The 21,347-nt window shown below is 49.1% G+C and overlaps 1 protein-coding gene across 1 annotated transcript in view; it reads right to left on the bottom strand.

Annotated features, from left to right (window-relative positions):
- Positions 1-31: 31 nt before the first annotated feature.
- Positions 32-21,347, bottom strand: part of Daam2 (dishevelled associated activator of morphogenesis 2) — a 129,042-nt gene continuing 107,726 nt past the window's right edge. The window contains 10 exon segments of the mRNA XM_029565843.1: positions 32-2,756; positions 3,234-3,404; positions 4,777-4,908; positions 6,874-6,934; positions 9,040-9,147; positions 9,765-9,933; positions 14,983-15,071; positions 15,230-15,340; positions 16,973-17,053; positions 18,685-18,791. Of these exon segments, the coding sequence (XP_029421703.1) occupies positions 2,535-2,756; positions 3,234-3,404; positions 4,777-4,908; positions 6,874-6,934; positions 9,040-9,147; positions 9,765-9,933; positions 14,983-15,071; positions 15,230-15,340; positions 16,973-17,053; positions 18,685-18,791 (1,251 nt within the window). The 3' untranslated portion in view covers positions 32-2,534.

Below are 21,347 nucleotides of genomic sequence, written 5' to 3'. Positions count from 1 at the left end.
TCATAGAAAAAGTACACATTTCTAGGCAGGCTTGGGGGGAGGGAGATGGTATGGATTTAATATTTTTTTAGTATTATATTCTTATAAAAAAGGTGCAGGTAAAAAGGACACTGTAGATTTTGTACAAGGGCCTTGTCTGCAGCAGCTAATGAGAGCTGCCTTGGCAAAAGGTTGGCAGATGCCCCTGGTAGAGGGCGGGAGAGATGGTCAATTGATGGACAGTGGAAGGGGGTGGAGAGGGCCCACTCCTTTCCCCACCCACCTGGAGAATGTCCTTCCACACTCCCTGGACAAATTTCCATTGTGGGAAGGAAGTCACTGTCGCTGAAGATTGTGTTGGGTGGAGTAGTGTGAATTTTACATCAGGCACAAAGTTAACTGGAGCATTTGATCCCCAGGTGTCAGGAGAGGCGGTAGACCACTGGGGTTAGGCTTAATCACTTAACATCAAGGACCAGGTCAGTCACCTCCATTGGGCACAGCCCCTTCCTGCCAAGTTGCTCACAGTGGTCCACGGTGCAAGGCACTGTTGAAATCTGGTTACAGTGGCATGTAGTACCAGAGCCACTGGTCAGATTTAGAAAATTATAATAAATAGAGAGGGCAACAGTCTTTGCGGGGTGAGGAGACTGGGCTCCCGAACAATGCCAGACTCTGCTTCTCTGAGGATCCAAAGTGTCTTCAAATAGCTTCCTTCTTGTTTTGTTCATATCCGGTCTTCTATGGTAGGTGGGAATGTCAGGACTTGAACATGCCTGTCAGACAGGTGGAACCTTCACAGCCTGTTCCCTGCTCCCTGACAGCCTGGCCGGTTTGGAAGAGGATGGGAAGCTGCTGCTGGCCTCTCCTCCATCTCAGAGCCTGCCTCCGATGTGCAGGTGGGTGTGATGAATCTCTGCAGCTGTTCCTCCTAGAAGTCTTCCTCTTGCTCTCTTGGGATGGTTTTTTCACATCTGTACTGACCAGTTTCCACTTGCTGAGATCTGTCCCTCCAGAACACAAGTATCTACTCCCTAAACCAACGCACATGCTAGGCTAACCAGTTCTGCATTTCTACCCTGGAAGCTACTGTGGTCCCACCCCCAGGAATCTCATGTAGAAAAAGACAGAAGACAAGCAGTTAGAAAAGTGAGTACCCCACTCACCTGTCCCCTGGCAATGACCCTGAACCAGGGAATTTGATCAGAAGGGCCAGGGGCTGGTGGATGGTGATCAGGGCTGGTTTCAAGAAGAGAAAGGGATATACTGAAAACAAGAGCTTCAAGAGATGACCTCACCCTGCTCCATTTCAAAGAACTCCTCCCCAGATAAAGTAGTCCCACCCCACTAGTACCATCAAGGGCAGCTGAAGATGACAGAAGGTGAGTGTGGACAGGAGGGTCAGAATAGGCCCATGCCGATCCAATTGAAAAACCAAGCTGAGCACCTAGTGGGAAACAAGTCCCTACCCAAGGAAGTCTGCTCTCTCCCATCTCCACCCCAACTCCCCAGCATCTGCCTGCTCTTAACCCCAGTCTCAATGTCTTCCTCAAAGTGACACATTAATGCAGAGGACAGTTCTGGCCCTCAGGATCAGCTCTGCAAGACCATCTGCACCCAGGTACAGGGGGCTCCATGTGACCTGCGGATGGAGACTCAGAAGTCACCGTTGCTTCTGCCTTGGGGGAGGTATTAGAGAAAGGGATATCCGGGGAAGTGAGGCATTCAAGTGTTACCCTCTGGTGAGGGGCTACTGGGAATCCAAGTCACTGTCTCTCTTTAGGACAGTGGTTGGGGTGAACCCTGGATGTGGCAGAGCCCCCATGCCTGAACCTAAAGTGAGGTGATGAAGGAGGCTCTTAGAAACCCCCAATTCCTTGCTTATCAGATCCATCTCATACCTGGTAGTGAACCAGAGTTCTAGAAACCCATTTTGGAACAGAAGATTAGTAACTGGGGTGGAGGTGGTTAGGGAAGGAGGGAGAGGCCCCTAGATTAAAGCACTGATATGGCCTGCTGGCCCTGGTCCCTGTAGCATCCTCTCAACATTTGGTTTTCTGGAACAGGCTAGATCTTGCTAGAAGATATAAAACCTCTTTAGTTTCTACCCAAGAGGGAAGTTGGCTCCTAGGGTCCATTCTATTGCATCATCTTCAGATAGGAGCCTCTTTCTGGTTCTCAGGTACCACCCCACCATCTCCTACCACTGTCCGGAAGATCCATAATCTTCCAGATCTACAACAGTTCTGTGCTAACATGAGGTGTGAGAGACAGGGGTCCCCTCACCCTGAAACCAGGGCCTGTCTCAGAGAGTAAGAGAGAGTGTGGGGGAGAGAGAGACAGACAGAGAGAGGAGAGAGAAAGAAGTAAAGGGGAGATGAGAGGCAGGCAGTGTGGGGAGACACCTGGTCAAGCCACACCTAGCCCCCCAGGACCCAGCCCAGGGCTCCAAATCTAGCTCCAAATTGCTTCAGTCACCACCTCCTCTGCTCAACCCCCTTTCCCTGTCTCTGTCTCCAGGCCTCCTGCTTCATGGCCAGACCGCAGTCCCCAGGTCAATAATGTAGCCTGTTAATCGCCCGCTCGCGGGTGACCTCTGGGGCCTGGCTCCCTGATCGCTTGCGATTGCGCTTGAACTTGCTTAAGTCCTTGTCAAAAACTTCGCCAGAGCGCAGGGCTGACACCAGGTCGTCAAACTCGCCGCCCTCCTCCAGCGCGCTGTCCCCCAGGACCTTCCTCTGCCGTTGCCATCTCTCCTTCTCACGCTGCTCCTTCAACTGGGGATGAAGAGAGAAGCCTGCCAGGGACACAGGCAAACTGCCTGCAGCCCTCTTGGTCCCTGGACAGTCTAATTGGACACCTACCACTGCCCACCACCCTGACCTTTTGGGAGTTTGCTGGAAATGTTGGCTCTCCAGGCCCACTCCAGGTCTTCTGCATAATCATCTAAATGTTAAAAGGAATGCCCACATGTGGGGTCCATACGCATGACCACAGGGAAGCAAGTGGAGGCCCAGAAAGTTCAAGGTTGAGATGGGCACTACCAGGGGGGCATTCTGCCCTTCCAGGACACCCCAATCTTCCCCACCTTACATGGCTTTCTGCCCTTAGGCTAGGCGATGTTTCTCTCTCCTAGGGATGATAGTAGCTCCTAATGTGTTCCCAACCCCTATTTTTTTCTCACATACCCCAAGTAGCTCCCCATTCAGACCCACTCCAGCCCTATTCTGCCCCCACCCAGGCTCAGCCCTCACCATGGATTCCATGCGTGCCCGCCGCTCCTCCTCCTCCTTCCTCCTCCTCATGGCCTCCAGGTCCTGTCGGGCCTCCAAGAAGGCCTGCAGGAAGGTATCAAAGATTCCAAAGAATTCATCCGGCTGCATCTTGCTCTCCTGCTCCCCAAAGTGCACCAGAGCCTTGGCAAACTGTGAAGGGGCCAGAAGGAAGACGCATCACTGAGTGGGGTGGACCATGCACTATGGCTACCTACCTTCCAGCAGAGACCAGTCCAAGCAGGTTCATACATGGAAGCCTTAATCCCAAATCCCCAAGTCCCTATCCTGTTATCCCAGAAAAGTCCTAAGGCTGATGTCTGGGGAGATGAATGGAGCCTGGCTGATGACTACCTCTGAGTCAGTTATATTGTAGTTTGGAATCAGGAGATGTAGCCCTTGGGTAGACTTTTCTAAGGTCAGGCTGGCTAGAATAGAAAGTGACATCACGGGTCATCTAGTCGTCGGGTGACTTAGTTGTTGGGTGACTTATTTAGCCCTCCTGTGACTCAACTTCCTCATCTGTTAAATGGAGATTAATGTCATAGTATTATTGTGGGAGTTAAACAGTTGATATATAGAAAGGACTCATTTTATTTACTTGAGCCGTGTACTATTCTGATTTTTGTGAGTGCTCTGGCCTCTAATTCAACCTACACAAAATCCTCTAGGAGAGCTATTGCTGCCCAAAATGTCCTCCTTGTACCAGCAGCCTAGGCACCTTCTGGGAGTTTGTTGGAAATGCTGAATCTCCAGCCCCACTCCAGATCTTCCGAGTCATTATCTACATGTTAAAAGGAACCCCCCACATGTAGGGTCCATATGCATGATGATAGGAAAAATAGGTGGAGACCCAGAAAGTAAGTTCAAGGCTGAGCTGGGCACTCAGGATGCTCACCCAACTGGGCCACTGTGACCAAGTGACTTAAATTCTGATTCTCAGTGTTTGCCCCTTTGAGTGGATTATAAATGTATAGCAAAACTATAAAGTAGGCGGGGAGAGAAATTATCAAAATGCTTTTGGTGAGGCTAAGTAGGTAGCTCAGTCAGTGTGCAGTGCTTGCTGTATAAGTGTGATAACCTGATTTTCATCGCCAGTACCCAAATAAGCTGGGCATAGTGATATTCCATTGTAACCCAACACTGGGGAGGATCTCTGAGACTTCTGGTCAGTCTGGCCTCGTCAGTGACCCCCAGGTTCGAGTGAAACACCCTGCCTCAAAAAACGAGGTGGATGGATCCTGAGGAACAACACTCAAGGTTGACCTCTAGCCTCCACACACACATTCACGTGTATATACACATGTGCACATAAACAAAATTCCTTAAAAAACCATTTGTGGTGTCTGACATCTGAGAAGCGAACCCCATACTCTGCAGTATGTCACTGTCAATGTTTGTCCCTGAGGAAGGAGGGGATGGGATTTCCTGGAAGCACTGTGGCTCAGGGATTGCCCCTGTCCATGGTAGAAATGGGTGAGTCGAGGAGCAATGTGGGTCAGAGTTGGGGCTGGGACACCCGTACCTTATCTCTGGCTTCATTGAGCTGGTCCTCCAGCTCTGAGAAGCTGAAGCTGGACACAGTGATGAAGTCACTCATGACAGGGACGAACTTATCATTGGGGTCCCGCACCTGGTGTCTCTGATATTCCAACTCCTGGGGATGGAGTAGGAGAACGGAGAGGGGTACTTAGAGGGCTGCAGTTCAGGCCTCACCACATGCCCCTTGTTACCCACAGGATATCGAGCCTGCCTTTGGAAGAGGCAACAGGCAGGCTCACAATTCTAAGGGCGACAAAGTCTATAAGTGCCGTCAGCCAGTCCAGTGGCCCAGGTCCTTCCCCCACCTACCACTTTCTATAGTCCTTTCTCCACTGGCTTGCTGACTGAAATCTGGCCAGCAGCACTGCCTTGAAAATGCAGATTTCTCAGGAAATGGAGATTCCTGTTGGAGCAGTGTGTATCTATTTCCACATGGTGTGGTGCCCATGTGAAAAATGTATTGATTGCATTTCTTTTAAAAATTTTAAAATTACGTGTGTGTGTGTGTGTGTGTGTGTGTGTACACGCGCACACGCGCCAGAGACCTCATGTGTCCTCTCCTTCCACCATGTGGAACCCGGGAATCAAACTCAGGTCATCAGGCTTGGCAACAAGTGCCTTTTCCCACTGAGTCATCTTGCCAGCTCCCAGACTGAATTTCTAAAGCTTTGAGCTGACACATATGCTGCTGGACCATGGTATACACTCTAAGGAACACTTCCCAGGACCATCAACATGGACATGTGGAAACAACCATCCGGTGATAGTAACGGAAGGTTTTTCTATATAAGAGGGCATATGTAGCCCTCACACATGGGTTGGACATGTCTATAAGATAACTAGATTACAAGGGCAAAGCCTTCATGAATGGGATTGGTGCCTTATACAAAAGGCCCAGGGAAGTTCATTTGCCCTTTCTAACCATGGGGGTGGGGGGAGGGAGAGACTGGTGAGAAGCTCATGAGGAACAGGCAGGCCCTCCTCACTGGACCCTGAATCTGCTGGCATCTTCATCTTTGTATTCCCAGCCTGCAGAGCTGTAAGAGATACATATCTCTTCTTTTTAAAGCTCCCCAATTGATGCTCCAGTGGGTTCAGACACTGGAGTTCCTATCAGTGAGTGAGGCCTCAGATCCTCCTCTAGTTCAGGCATGAGGGAAGAGACCTAAGGTAGGATTTTGCGAGGACAGCAGCCCCTCCCCTGACCCCCACCATACTCTGGGCTGCCTCCTGTAGTCAGCTGAGCCTCCCCATTCACTAAGATCAAATGTGAGTATGTCACAGTATCAGGGTTCATTCCAGCACGCACAGTGATTCAGAAGCAGTCTCAGATGGATGGCTTCTAGTTGAAGGTCTAAATTTAAGTCCCAAGTAGTCCAAGCATTCTTTCCTAAGGGCTCTGCCCACTATACCAATAGTCCCACCTGTTGGGGACCCTTGTTGTGTAAAGTAGTCTCTTCATGTCCGGATAGCCCATGGGCTCGGCTCAAATGCAGAGACTCCTTTTTCAGCAGGGTGCCTTCCTGGCATTTTCCTGACTCATCTTTTGAAGTAGCCATGGCCTATGGCTCTGGAACTGCCAGCTTTTCCTGTGTGATTTTCAGGCAGTCTGGCAGCCTGGCAGGAGCCCACTTCCATGACACGCAAATGAGGCATCCCCAAAGTACCTATCAGATGAAGGCTTTTTTACCACTACCCCCACGGTATAAAGTTTCCTGGTTTTCCCTCAATAATTGGAGCTGGATCACCAAGACTTGGAGCCGAGCTGAGTCACTGAATAAAGGCTGTATCACTGAGATCAGAGCTGAGTCCTGTGTCTTACTGCCTACGATCCAGTCTCCCCAGGGGGTGCTATCCTTCCATCATCGACTCACGGAAACCCAGCTTTAGCCACGCCGCACCTTCCCGCGTGACCCGGCAGCTGACAGATCTCGCATCTCGAGGAAGTGCACGGGTGAAATTGGGGCGGTACCCGACCGGGCCAGCCCCGGTAGCAGAGACCCACAGAGACGCGGAGAAGCAGGGACCCGCCAGCAACGCGGTACACACACACACACCAGCAGGCTCAAAGAGGACTCACCACCTCCACCGCTCGGAGGCCCCTCTTGAGGTTGCCCACCTCCTTCTCCAGCTCAGCCAGGCTGTGGGGAGACAGGGGAAAGAAGGAACTTGTCAGCTCTGGATGTGAGGAGCTGAGGATGGTTCAGGGAGAGAGCAGCTTGAAGCACAGTGACATGGGGGTTCATGGCTGTGAGACCCAGCCCTGCTTAAGCCACAGACACATGGTCCTGGCTAACCATTTCCCTCGATGCCTGTCAGTGCTTCTATAAAACAGCAGGGAGAGGGCCAGAGAGATGGCTCAGCAATTAAAGAGCACTGACTGCTCTTGCATAGGACTGGGGTTCAAATCCCAGCACCCACATGATGGCTAACAAATGTAACTCCAGTTACAGGGGATCTGACATCCTCTTCTTGTGGAGACCTAAAAGCCCCACCTTGCATAGGTCTGAAAGGAAGTTGCGGCATGGGCTGGCGAACGGCGTGCTTACTCATCCCCAATCCTCACCTCATGGGGGGTCGCTGGTTCAAACCCCTGGCACTCTTCTGACCTCCTTGGGCATCACATGACATAGGTGCATTTATACCCATGCAGGCAATACTCTCATACACATAAAATAAAAACATAGATAACATATTTTCTAAATAAAATAGCAGGGAGAATGTCCTCTCTGTTCCATAAATCTTTCCAGATCAGAAACATGCTGTACATCTCAAGGTGTCTTTGTGTGTATATATGTACATGTGTGGAGGTGTGTGCGCACATGCATGTGCATGTATGTGTAGGCCAAAGTATAACTTCAGGGTGTCATGACTCAGGTTCTCTCCATCTTTTATCTTGAGACAGAGTTTCTCATTGACCTGGAACTCACCAAGTAGCTTAGGCTGCCTGGCCTATGAATCCAGGGATCTGCATGTTTCTGCTGGAATTACAAGCATGGACCACCATGGCTTTTATTCACATGGGTCCTGGGGATCAAACTCAGATCCTCCTGCATGCAGGGTAAGTACTTTACTGACTGAGTCATCTCCCCAGCCCTATCAGAAGGTTTCTAACACCTGGTACCTGGCTGGGTATATTTCTTTTGAACACCATTAGGCAATGTTCATCAGTTAGCAGAATGCTATGCTATGAATGTGTCCTTCAAATTCACATGTTGACTATTTGGTGGTAGGTCTTTGGAGACATCATTGAGATTAAGTGAGGTCAGTCATGAAGGCAGTATGCCTGGGATGCTCTCTGCCATACTACAATGAAGTGGAGGCTAAGCAGAACCTGGCACCGTGCTCTTGGACTTCCAATCCTCCAGGACAGTGCATCAAACTTCTAGTTTTTATAATTACCCAGCTTCAGGTATTCTGTTATAGCACAGAGTGCCTTACACACAGTAGTAGCATTTGGTACCTGTTGACAAGAGTATTTCTTGTTCTCCTGGAGATGGCTTTTCACAGACCATAGCTTAAGTCTGATTACCTTAAGAGATGCTGTGGGTTCCCTGTCTATTAGAGCACAAGGCTCTTCCAACTGGCTGAGTATGTGTGTGTGTGTGTGGGGGGGGTCATTCTCCTCTGCCTGCACTGATGGCCAGAGAGTTATATCCATCCCTCAGACCACTCAGGCATTGTGCTGTATGACAAACCCAGGGTCCTTACTCCCGTGGGTGGGATAGACAGAGGGAGTGTTTTCTATACTGTCTCCCTGTTAGATTTAAGTTCCATTTGCCCACAATAGAACTGGCTTAATAATGTTTCTGCTGTGGTTTCACAAATGCCTGTAATTCCAACTCCAGGGAATCTGGTGCCCTCTCCTGGCCTTTGCAGACACTGCACTCACATATGCATGCACACACACACACACATATACAGATGATAGACAGATAGGAGATAGATAGATAGATGATAGATAGATAGATAGATAGATAGATAGATAGATAGATAGATTAATAAAAGATTTATTATTTCTATACATGGCTCACTTCCTTACTCTTTGTCCTTGGCTGGCCTTTTCTAGAGTCTTCTGTGAAATAAGGAATTAAGAGCAAATCATTCCTGTTTGGTTCTACTAAAAGCATGTTCTGAAACACTGGTCATTCCTAGTGGCCCTCGAGGAAGGAAGCCAGTGTGTGATACACTCTAAGGAACACTTCCCAGGACCATCAACATGGGGACGTGTAGGAGGACGGCTCACTTGACTTTGGCAGCTTCTGAGAGGTGCTGTAGCTCCGATGGCATGTTTAGGATGTCAGGAAAGTGTTTCTCCAGGATCATGATCAGGTAGTGGAGCAGAGAGATGTTCCTGTGGGTAACAGTTGGGTCAGGGTGAGGAGCCAAGGACACTAGGAAGGAGCATGGGACAGGAAGCTAAGGGTGGGCTGGAGAGGTGTCTCAGCAGTTACCAACACTGGCTGCTCTTCCAGAGGACCGGAGGTTGGCCGTCAGCACCCGCTTGGTGGCTAACAGCAGTATACAACTCCAGTTCAGGGGACCTGGTGCCCTCTTCTGGCCTGTGCAGGTGCTGCACTCTAATGTGCATGCACACACTGACATATATACACATAAGTAAATAAAATCAATCTTTAAATTTTTCTTTTAAAAATGGGAGTTGAAGAGATGGTTCAGTGGTTAAGAGTGCATATGGCTCTTGTAGAGGACCTGAGTATATGGCCCAGCACCCACATCAGATGGCTCACAACTACCTGTAACTCCAGCTCCAGGGGATCTAATGCCCTCTTCTGGACTCTGCAGACACTTGTATACACATGTATGCATGCTCCCCCCATCTACACATAAAATAACAAAATAGATATTCTAATAAAAAAATAAAAACAAGGCGCATAGGAGAGGGAGATGGAAGAGGGTTACAGAGGGGACGGGAGAGGCCAGGGTGAGTGCAGCCGGGCCAGAGAAAGCCACCTGTCAATGCTGGACTTGGTATCTGCGATCTTATTGAGGCTGGCAACCCGGAAGCCGTAGGCGCCCCCACGCTGTCCCTTGTTCATGAAGTTACCGATGGCTAGGACCACCTCCAGCATCTGCTTCAGACGTTTGCTGAGGGTCAGCTCTCGGGAGGCCAGCAGGAGGGCTAGGAGAAGAGTGAAAGGTCAGAAAGCTACACAGACTGGGTCAGACCAGCGGGTCCCTTGGCACTGCAGGATGACGTCCCCACAACATTCAGGAAGGGGCTCCCTTTCTGCCCTAGGGCAGAGTCTCCCCACTCTGATCAGCAGCCTCCACCCCTCACTCAACCTCCAGGTAAAGCTGGCCCTTCTCAGAGCCAACCACCTTTTCTTAAGAATGATCTGAGAATATCTTGCCTTGTATGTAAAGGTTATTATACTTTTTATGAATATACATTTGAATATGACAGTTTTGCTTTTCTAGACCTAACATTTTAAAAAAATTTTCTTACATATTATGAGATGCTTCTGCCTATTTTGAAATTTTGTACTGTGCATATGTATGTTCATGTAGGCTCACATGGGTACATTCATGTGTATGCATATACATGCATGTGGATGTCAGAGGACATCTGTCAGTGTCATCCCTCAGGGAGGGCTGTCTGTCTTGTTTTATGAGACAGGGTCTTTGACTTGAAATTTGTTTAGTGGGCTTGGCTGACTGGCCAGGATCTGCCATCTCCAATTCCTCATTGCTGAGATTATAAATAAGCACATATCACCACCCCTGGAATTTTTATGTGTTCAAGGTACCAAACCCATTGTCCTGCTCTGGCCTTTGCATGCACATGCATGGTCATATCCACTTACACACATATGGATATCACACACACACACACACCACATAAAAAGAAAAGCCGTTGACTAAAGGTTTATTAAAAAAAAAAACTTCAGTTTTAAAAAATCAGTAACTATGACAAAAATACTACAAAAATGAGAAGGCTCCTTAAGCCTGGAGCTTGCCCATGGGCTCAGCTGACTGGGAGCCCCAGGGATCCTCCTGTCCCACCTCCCCAGCACTGGGATCACAGGTATGCTGCTGTCCCTGTCTGTTATTATGTGAGTTGTGGAGGATGGAACACAGGTCCTTATGGTTGTATAATGTGCTGGACAGCTTCAGTTGTCAAACAACACACCTGGGTAGAGGGAACGTCAGCTGAGGAATTTGCTCCATTGGACTGGTCTGTGGGGCATTTTCTTGATTGGTGAGTGATGTGGGAGGGTCCAGCCCACTGTGGGTTGTATAAGTCCTGGGTTGTATAAGAAAGCAGGATGAGCACAGGCCAGGGGATCAAGCCAGTAGGCAGTGCTCCTCCATGGTCTGTACACTGCTCCTGTCCTGAGCTCCTGCCCTGTCTTCCCTCTATGATGAACTGAAAGTGAAATAAACCCTTTCCTCCTCAAGTTGGTCAGTGTTTTATGGCAACAATGGAAATCTAGGAAGCTCTTAACGATCACTTTCCCATCTCCCCAGCCTTTCCGTTAAAAAAAAATGCTGGCATGGTGACACATGCCTTTAATCCCAGAACTCGGGAGGCAGAGGCAGGCAGATCTCTTCAAGTTCAAGGCCAGCCTGGTCTACATAGTGAGTTCCAGGACAGCTGGAGCTACAGGGAGACCCTGCCTCAAAAAGACAAAAAATTAAAATTAGAATGGGTAAATTATGGTATGACTATAGAATGGAATAAAACACACATGGCACTAAAAACTGCCCCCCCCTCCACGTATCGCTAGGAAAAACAAGCCTAGTGCAAAGTGCAAAGCTACTGTACAGGACTATCCTTTGATCCAAACCACCACCATCTTTAGGAGTTGAAATGTTCCTGCTTGCAAGAGACCATCCCAGCTGGACTTGTTGACTACTGGCATTCCCTCATAGAAAGGGGTGGGATACAGAGGGTCAACTGAGTAGCTGCCCATTTCTCCCAACCAGTTTTATATAACTCTGCCCTAACTGCACATGGCTTTGGGGTCTCGAAGAGGGGCTATAATATATAACCTGGGGAAGACTCTAGGGGAAGGGGGCTCTATCAAGTGGCTATGGGGGAACCCATCATCCATGCTGGCTTCAAACCAGCTGCTTTGGGATCCCCCAAGCTCCTGTCAGTAACCCTTCACTTACGCTCTCTAAGTAAGCCCAATAAATTCTGGTTCCCCAAGGGGAAACTTTCATGGAATTAAACTTTGATTTCTCATTGAGATTTTAGAAGGCAGGGGTAGATGTTGCCTGCCACCCTCCCACCCCGCCAACCAGGGCATAAATTCTCAAGATATAAGCAGAAGTCATCATAAAGTTATCCATAACAAATTCCATTTCTAGAAAGTTCAAAATAGAAAAACTCATATAGAAGTCAAGATAGCTGTTGTGTCTGAAGAGGAGGGAAAGAGGCATAGCTGGGAGGAAATGTTTGGAAGAAGTATATAAAGATGGGATTGAGGGACAGAGACAGTCCTTTTCCTGACCTGAGTGTTGATTACACAGATGTGGGAGTCATCCCACTAGGACCCAGTAAGAACAGTTCTAATGCTTTGCGTACGCCTCTGTGTGACTGCCTGTGGTGTTTTGAATGAGAATGTCCCCCATAGGCTCTAAGTATTTGAACACTCGGTTCCCAGTTCCTGGTGCTGTTTAGGGAAGGTCTCAGAACCTTTAGTAGGTATGGCCATGCTGGAGGAAGCATGTCACTGGGGACTGGCTTTGAGAGTTCTTAAACCTTGCCAGATTTCCTGTCTCTCTCTCTGCCTCCCATGCCTGCTTGAAGATATGATCCTTTGACTTTCTGCTCCGGCCACCTCCGCTGCTGGACCTCCCCTGCCATGATGGACTCTTACCCTCTGGAACCGTGAGCCAAATAAACTCTTCTGTGAGTTGCCTTGGTTGTGGTGTTTTATCACAGCAACAGAAAAGGAGCTATACAATGCCATATTTCAATTGCAAGTTTATTTTTGAAAAAAAAAAAACAACCACAACTACATATGAAACTCCTCAGCAATTTATATTGCTAGAGATGGTTTTCCTGAAGTTGATGGGCTGTTTGAAAAAAGAATGCAAAGGAATATTCCTAAAAATGCTAAAAATGTTGGCAAAGCAAAAACTGATAAGAGTTGAAGGGAAGTCAGGAAATGAGAAAACTCCCCTCTGAAATGTTGATATTTTAGAGACATTCATAAGAATAATACATTCATGAATATATTCATAAGAATATTACATTTACAGTCATACTCATCCTGGCTATATTTAGTGAATCTATTCATAATGAGAATCAGTAAATTTGGTGAACTCAGCAATGAATGTATTCATAGGAAGAACATATTCAAAGAAGAATTGGTAAATTTATCAAACTTGGTAAATTAGCCTGAGGCAACATCACCCAGAGCGCCTTCCTGGGGACAAGGGAGCAAGTGTCAGTGGCTCAGCACCCAGCTGTGGCAAGCTCAGTCTTAGCTACTCTAGGAATATTTCCTGGGGGACCTAGAAAAAGGAATATGAAGCCCAACTCCTAACAAACCTCTGCTCCCTACCCCAGCCAAGCACAGTGATCTGACTGTACAATATATGATTTCAGGCATCCTCCAGCCTGTCTCTCAGCCATCCAAGGACAGCCATCATCACTATAGCAGAGGGATGTCTACAGAGCACAGCTATAAAAGTACAACATTCCTCAGTTTTGCTCTCCCCAACCCATCTTGTTCTGTGTAGCTTGATATTAAAGAACACGCTAGCCAGCTCTTACAGAGATCTTAGGAGGGGGCTCCTCGGAGCAGGAAACTGTCTGAGATTAGGCTTTCCCAGTGACTAAGCTACTCTGGTACCATAGCTCCAAATGGCCACTGCTGGTATTTGCTCCACTGACCCAAGACAACAGAGTTGAGTTGAGCACCTACACCTGGAGCTGAGCCTCTATCTGTGTCTCACACCCTGCCACAGGAAGAAAGTAGATAAGGACTCACTCCTCACTGGGGCAGAGACACTGCTAGAGAAAGTAGCTCATGTGTTTGTTTTCTTCTCCCTCAGTCTGATTAGCTTACGATTCTTAAGGACAATCTGCAGGTCCACTTGCTGTGTGTACACGTGTGTATGCATGCTGAACATGTCTACCTTTAGGTCTACATCCTCATACCCCAGAATCCTCCCCAAGCATCCTTCAGAGGAGGACCACTCTCTGGACTGGGCATCTCAGAGAGTGTCCAGCAGGGGGAGCCCATGTTCTGCTCTACCCCAAACTGGGCACTCAGTATCCAAGATTGCTGTTTCTGCCCTGCAGATTCTGTCCTCATCTCCAAGAAAGCCTCTCAGGTCCTCCTGCTTCTTCCTTACTGGGTGTAAATATCTGCCCACCATCTTGGCTCCCTGTATTCCTCACAACTCCGAGCCCATTCCTCTGCCATTCCTATAGGCAGCAGACAGGAGATACCCTCTGATGCAATGTCATGCTACAAGAGGGAAGGGGTGGAAAGAACAGAAAGCAACTGCTTTGCCATCCTGGGTCCACCATCCACCAGGATCATCACAGTTCCACTTAAAGATGCTTCCGTGCAGAGATTGGGGACAGCACCCACCCACGGGCTGGTCTGCAGATAAATGGGACATAATGTCAAGGATCACTCTAAGCCACTCTCTGCTTTCTGAACAGCTCACCCTTAAACTAATATGCACAGAAGACTTCTGTCAACTCTGTGCCTCTCAAGTAGGAAAGAATGGAAGGTTGAATGCATGCCAGGTCCTGTCCTGAATTCAGCTCTCAAGATCTTAATATTTTCTCAGAGGTCCTGTCCCAAGCTCAGGAAGATGTCAACAGATGTCTGAGGAGTCCATGCTTAGCCACAGGAAGGTGTGACATGTTCATCACATTTACTAATGTAAACAAGAACATTTCTCTATACTAATCCTAGTTTCAAGTTGGGTATGGAGGGCCATGCCTGTATTTCCAGCACTTGGAAAGTGAAGGCGGGGGATTAGGAGTTCAAGGCTAGCCTCAGCTACATAGTGAACTTGAAGCTATCCTGGGCTATAAGAGACCCTGTTGCAAAGGATAAAAATCAAAGCTTAAAATTTTGTCTTTGATGTGGATTTTTCTTTACGGTCAAAAGTAAGGCAGGAGTTTCCCACTGCCGCTGTTGCTCGAACCCTACACATCTTTCTACCCCAGGCACGTCGCAGGCCTCCGTTCTACCTTCCACTTTGGGCTTGGTCTCAGCCAGTCGCTCCTGGAACTTCTTCTTGAAGAAGAGAGCCTGCAGCCTCTGCTGGTAGTGGTTGATCCTGTGGACACAGTAAGCCATGTCATGGGGTAGCTGCCTCCAGCTATGGCTCCAGAGCAGCTCCAGAGACTCCTCTGAAGCTGGTCCCCTCTCTCGTCTTCCTTGGCAGAGCCTGCCCGCCCTGACCCCAGCCCCTCCCGCCACGCCCACTGCCCCTACCTGCTCATTTCATAGAGAAAGCGGTCTGCACGGGCCATCCGCTCAATCTCATGTTTGTGTTCTTCCAGAAGGTCAATGTCACTCTTCTCCGGGATGAACTTGAGGAGCTGCAAAGAACAGGTGCAAGTCAGGGAAGTTTGTGAGGGCCTCATACAGAGATGCAGTATGTTGTGTGTTTGAGAAACTCATGTACCACTCTGCTCAAGATGGGGAGGGGCTGCTGAGGCAGGAACAAGACTTCGAGCTATCAAGCAACTTTTTAAGGCTGGTCTGGTCTACATATTAAATTTGAGAAGGCCAGCCTGGATTATATAGCTACATAGCAAATTTAAGACTAGCCTGGGCTACATATCAAATTCAAGGCTGTCCAGCAAATTTGAGGCCAGTCCAGGCTACATATCAAGTTCAAAGTCAGCCTGTTTTATATATCAATTTGGAACAGCCTGGACTGCCTGACAAGCCGAGGCCAATCTGATCGTTCTCTCAATTTTGAAGTTAATCTGGGCTATGTACCAAGTTCAAGGCCAGCCTGGACCATTTATCAAGTTTGAGACCAACCTGTGCTGCCTAGTGAGTTCAAAGCCAGCCTGAGCTACACAGCAAGACCCCGAAGAAAGAAGAAGAAGAAAGAAGAAAGAAGAAAGAAGAAAGAAGAAAGAAGAAAGAAGAAAGAAGAAAGAAGAAAGAAGAAAGAAGAAAGAAGAAAGAAGAAAGAAGAAAGAAGAAAGAAGAAAGAAGAAAGAAGAAAGAAGAAAGAAGAAAGAAGAAAGAAGAAAGAAGAAAGAAGAAAGAAGAAAGAAGAAAGAAGAAAGAAGAAAGAAGAGAAGAAGAAAGAAGAAGAAAGAAGAAGAAAGAAGAAAGAAGAAAGAAGAAAGAAGAAAGAAGAAAGAAGAAAGAAGAAGAAAGAAGAAGAAGAAGAAGAAGAAGAAGAAGAAGAAGAAGAAGAAGAAGAAGAAGAAGAAGAAGAAGAAGAAAGCAAACATGCAAGAAGAACACGAAGATGAGGATGGGACTTAAAGAGGCACCCTGTGTGGACTGCTAGAGGGGCCATCTGCTCAGAGCACCCAGCTCCTGAGCACTGGTCTTTTTAACTGAGATATTACTTACCTGTAACAAAACTTACTATTCTTAAATGCAGCTCAATGGGCAGTCTTTAAAAAAAAAAAACTTCGATTTATCAACCTCATTAAAAAAAAATGTAGCTGTTTCAAATGCCAAGTTCTGGAGGCCTCTCAGAGCACTGTATCCATTGAACCGCCAGGGTAAGACAGAGAACATTTCCTTCTCTTTAGAAAGTCCCTTTGCTGGTCTGGAGAGTTGGCTCAGCAGTTAAGAGCAGTGGCTGTTCTTGCAGAGGACCCGAGTTCAGCTCCCAGCACCCACAGGGAGGCTAACAACTATTCACAACTCCAGTTCCGGGGACCCTACGCCCTCTTCTGGCCTCTGTGGGCATTGCATGCACAGGTGCACTTCCACACATGCAGGCAAAACACTCATACCCACAAAAATAAATTAACTTTGAAAAATAAAGTCCCTTTGCTTCATCTGAGAAGGCCACCCCCACCCTGAATGCAGCTTCAACTGACATCTGTCACTGTAGGGTCCTCTGTTCTTAAACATCCTTTTTGAACCAAGGATCTCAGCCTGTCTGGGAGCTGGCAGGGAGGGGTCTGGATAGTGGTCCCCAGGTTGGGCTCCTTTTCCCACTCCCATCATCACCCTGCCCACAGGGTTGTCTCCTACTCCAGCATGTCCTTGGCAAGGTCTTCCTGCTCATCCATCCTCAGGATGGCCTGCCGGATCTCTTCATTAGAAAGCTTCAACCTGCGGCAAATGCACCCTGAGCACCAGAGCCTGGTCCTCAGCTCGGGGAACCCCCCTCAGGCCTTCTTCAACACATGGTATGACCCCAGCTTCCCATCCCCAACTGCAATGTGGACTTGTGAGTACCAAGACAGTCGTCTACAAAGACTTCCCAGATCAATTTTATAATAGAGTCTAATTTTAATGAAGAGGAATGCCCTCCATATACCCAATAATGAATGTTTCAGTGTCTTATCAAAACTGGAGTCCCTGATGTCCTGCTTGAAGCTTTCTCAGAGATGATGGAACACATGGAATAAAAAGGCTTCAGTGCAGACTAGAAAGACAGGGCCAAGGCTCTCTGACCCTCCCCACCTTCCCCTCCCCCTCCTCTTCATCCTCTACTCCTTTTCTTTCTCTACTAGGGGCAGAAACATCCACTCAGCTCCTGAGGTCCACCACCATCATGATCATCATCATCTCCTCCCCCCCCAGCCCCTCCTCCTCCTCCCTGACCACCCCCCTTCTCCTTTTCCTCCTCCACTTGGGGCAGAAACATCCACCCAGCTCCTGAGGCCCAACCACCATCATTATCTTCTCTTCCTCCTCCTCCTCCTCTTCCTCCTCTGCATGGGGGCAGAAACATTCACCTGGCTCCTGAGGCAGAGCTGGACATAGGCCTATAGTAGAGCCACTGCCATCATCATCATCTCCTCCCCCCTCTCCTCCCCTCCCCCTCCTCCTCCTTCCCTTCCTCCTCCCCAATAAAATATCCTCATCAGCTCCATTGAGGACAAACAGGGCATCAGCAGGTTGTTGAGGAACACTCCTGCCTCTTTCAGTCTCTGAAAGTGCCTGGCCTCCACCCAGATGTTCCTATCATTCTTACTGCATAAGAGCCCCCAGCCCCCTGGATATATCCACACCGAGCCCTTCCCCATCCCTCCAGGAGCACACTCACTGGGAACCCTGCAGAGCCAACACCCCCCCACCAGCCACTGGAAGCAACTCTAGCCAAGGGCCTTGTGGGAGAGCAGAGGGGGCAGATGTCCCAGAGGAGGCTGTGGGCAGCACTAAGAATAGAACTTGGGGTACCCCCTGACCCTGGCTGTGGAGGGGGGAGGTCCCTGCACAGAAGCTGGACTGTTAGTGCAGATACTGCTTGTTTGTTCTATAGCCCAGGGAAATGCTTGTGGACTGAGATCATGCTGCTCTGAGGCCTAAGCCCAGTGGGCCCTCCATGAGCTTAGAGCAGCTCAGCTGACAGATGCTGACTGGTCAGGAACTTTAGAATGGGGCAGTGTACTGTCTGCAGAGCCCTAAGCTGATGGCCAACATGGCCTCACAGGTCAGAGGTCTACATCAGTGCATGTCCCATCTCCTCCAGAGGACAGAGGTGAGGCTACAAGCATCAAGCATGTTGTTCCTCTGACACCAGGCCTGCAGCTCAACCACCTTTTTTTTTATTATTATTTTGCAGTGTTGGGGCTAAACTCAAGGTCTGGAGTGTGCTAAGAACCCAGGCAAGGACTCTGCCACTGAGCTACGCATCCCTAGCCCCTCAATCACCCATCTTGGGCTTCTTCTTGGGAGGGGGTCCCTTTCCCTTCTTTCACACAGGAGAGGTCCCCAGGGCCAAGGTATGTACCTACTTGGAGAGAAGAATAATGCAATTCTGGATCTTCCGCCCATCGATGACTGACAGCTCTTTGACCTTATGGGCGGTCATGTAGATGTCCTCCGTGGAGCCCAGCTCTTTCTACAAATGGCAAGTTAAGGGGGAGCACTGAGGTGAGTGCCCTCATATTCTTCCTACCCACCTCCCAGGACCCACCCTTTCTCCCAGAGGGAGAGAACCCTGAGTTGAGACACCAAGAGACAGGGAAAGAAAAGGCAAAAGAGAGGGAGGGTGTTTAACCACCACGTCCCATGGGTTAGAAAGGGGGTGGGAATGAAGAGCCCTCTTTTTAAAGAGATCATTCTCTCTTGAAAGCCCAGGGAAGGAGCTACTCAAAGGAAGCCATAACTGCTCTCTGTGGCTTCTGGTAACATGGTGTGCCCCGCACTGCATGTCCCATACCCCACCCAGAGTCTCCTCAAGCTTATGATGAGAAGTTGACCCAAGCCCTCATAAAGCCACAGGTCTTGTCTCCTGGGGCTTCAGGCCTAGCCCAGTATGCCAGAGAGTAAAGGGCTTTACAAAGTCAGAGATGAAGCAACAGGCCTAATCCACACCGGATTTTCTCTCCTGGGATTCCAGTAACACAGACTCAAAACCCCATCCCTCCCTTCTGCTGGGCCCCAGATCAAGTGCTCAGGAGCCTGTCTAGCACACAGCGGCTACTTTGGAGACTTCCTCCAAGCACATGTTTCAGGATGCACAACTCCAGGGCCTGCCACACACACCATTATCTTTGTGAATTTTGCCTCTGGAGTTGCGCAGTGCTCAACATGGGCAGTTGTACCGGAAAGCCTTGCCTTGGGGCTGGTGGATGATGCAATAGACCTAGAAGCCTTCTCACACCCTTGGACATCGTCCTCCGTGGCCAGGAGAGGTCTGCTTGCAGCCCCTCCGTCTCTCACATGTCCTCTTTCTCTCTGGGAACCCTCTTGCATGCCACCCTATATGAATGAGTGATAAAGACTACAGGTGGTGCAGGCAAGCTTTCTCTCATGGACCCAGTTCAGGGCTACAGCCCCGGACAGTGGGTAAGAGAGACAAGAGTGTTCAGAGCTCCAAGAGTGACTCACCTGCCGAGAATCATGTTAGCTATCAGCTTCTAGGCAGACAGCAGCCACAGCCACCAGCGAATTAAACATGCAAAACATTAGTCAACAGGCTGAGGGACCCGGGAACATCAGGACAGAGGTGGGCATCATTGGTGTCCATTCTGTCCACTGTGTCCCCAGGAGGTACCCTCAGGGTTGGGGATAGGAACCTGAAAGTAGCCCAGAGAGCAGCTTGAGGCAGGCATGCACTCCCAGAGAAGTCAGACAAGGAAACACCAGGCAGCCCCTCCCTGCCGCTTGAGGACCAGGGTGGGATGCAGCTGAGCTGAAGCAGTCCCCAAGCAGCAGCTCCAGGACCCCACGCGTTGACTGCTAGCTTGCCCCTTTCTGCTAAGACGCTGCTGACAGGGCAGAGGACGTTCCTTTACCCAGGGTGAGCTCCTCTTTAGCAATATATGACTTGGGCTAGAAGGTTATAAAACTCCTTGTCTCTGGGGCAATGAAAGCAGGCAATCTTGAATTGTCCCCAATCCTTGCTCATCTGGTCTTTGATGTCCAAGGGGAGCAGAGGAACACAGTCTGCCTGTGTCCTCCTTTCTGACGTGGACAAAGGTGCAACCACCAACTCCAAACCTGCCTAGGACATAGAGGGGACCCAGAACCTCCCCTGGTCCATGGCCCAGGGCCCTAAGACAAGAAGAGGTGGTGACCAGGGCAACAAGGCCTCTGGGATTGCACTAGTTTGGTAGCTGTAACTTTGGTCCCAAAGACTGGGCTGTCTACTAAATTAAGCATGAAGAGGATTGAACAGGAGACTTTCAGACTCAATTCTTCTCATGGACCAAGGCCTTAAGCCTTGTATATACTTTTTTCCCAACCAGTCCCCACCCCAGCCCCACACCTCAGAGCCCAGGAGACTGGATAAGCCAGACCAGAACCCTAAGGGAAGACTCACAAACGAAGGAGAGGCATGGGCTTGCACACAGGATAAAGTGACACTTGCATTCCCCATGTCCCCACACTGATGTTCACAGAGTTCCTTCCAGCTCCTGCAACCTTGACCCCTGCCCATGACCATGCTGCCCTAACTAATCAAGGCATGGGCCAAAGTTCTTCTTAGACTTAGAGAGTGAAGAGTCAGATGTCTCAGACACCCACATTTAACTCAAACAATCATGTTTTCTCTGGAACACCAAGACAGGACCAGAGTAAAGTTCCAAAGCATTCCTTGGGCCGGGACTTAAAGGCCAGTCACACGGGACTTTGGCTCTGACTCCTCTAAGGAAGGGTCATCTCCAGCTCTGGTTTTAGGGGAAAAAAGCAGGGTAGAGTGCTGTCTGCAGACCTGTGGCCACAGCATCCAGCAGCCACCCAGGGTTCAGGGCCCGTCAAGGAATCAGAAGTTCTCAAGGCTGGAGCCCTGGGCTAAGCAGAGACTCGGAATATAAATACACAACACTTAGAGGACATACAGAAAAAAACAAGGGCCTTATAGTACCTGGGCTTCTCACTGCCTAAGCAGACCTGGGGGAAGGCCCCCTGCCAGGCATAACATTTGCACTCAGACTTCTGAGACCCGACCCAC

Source organism: Nannospalax galili, unplaced genomic scaffold (assembly GCF_000622305.1).
Source record: "Nannospalax galili isolate Female #2095 unplaced genomic scaffold, S.galili_v1.0 scaffold1318, whole genome shotgun sequence".
Lineage (NCBI taxonomy): Eukaryota > Metazoa > Chordata > Mammalia > Rodentia > Spalacidae > Nannospalax > Nannospalax galili.
This window is presented reverse-complemented; position numbering and strand designations above follow the sequence as displayed.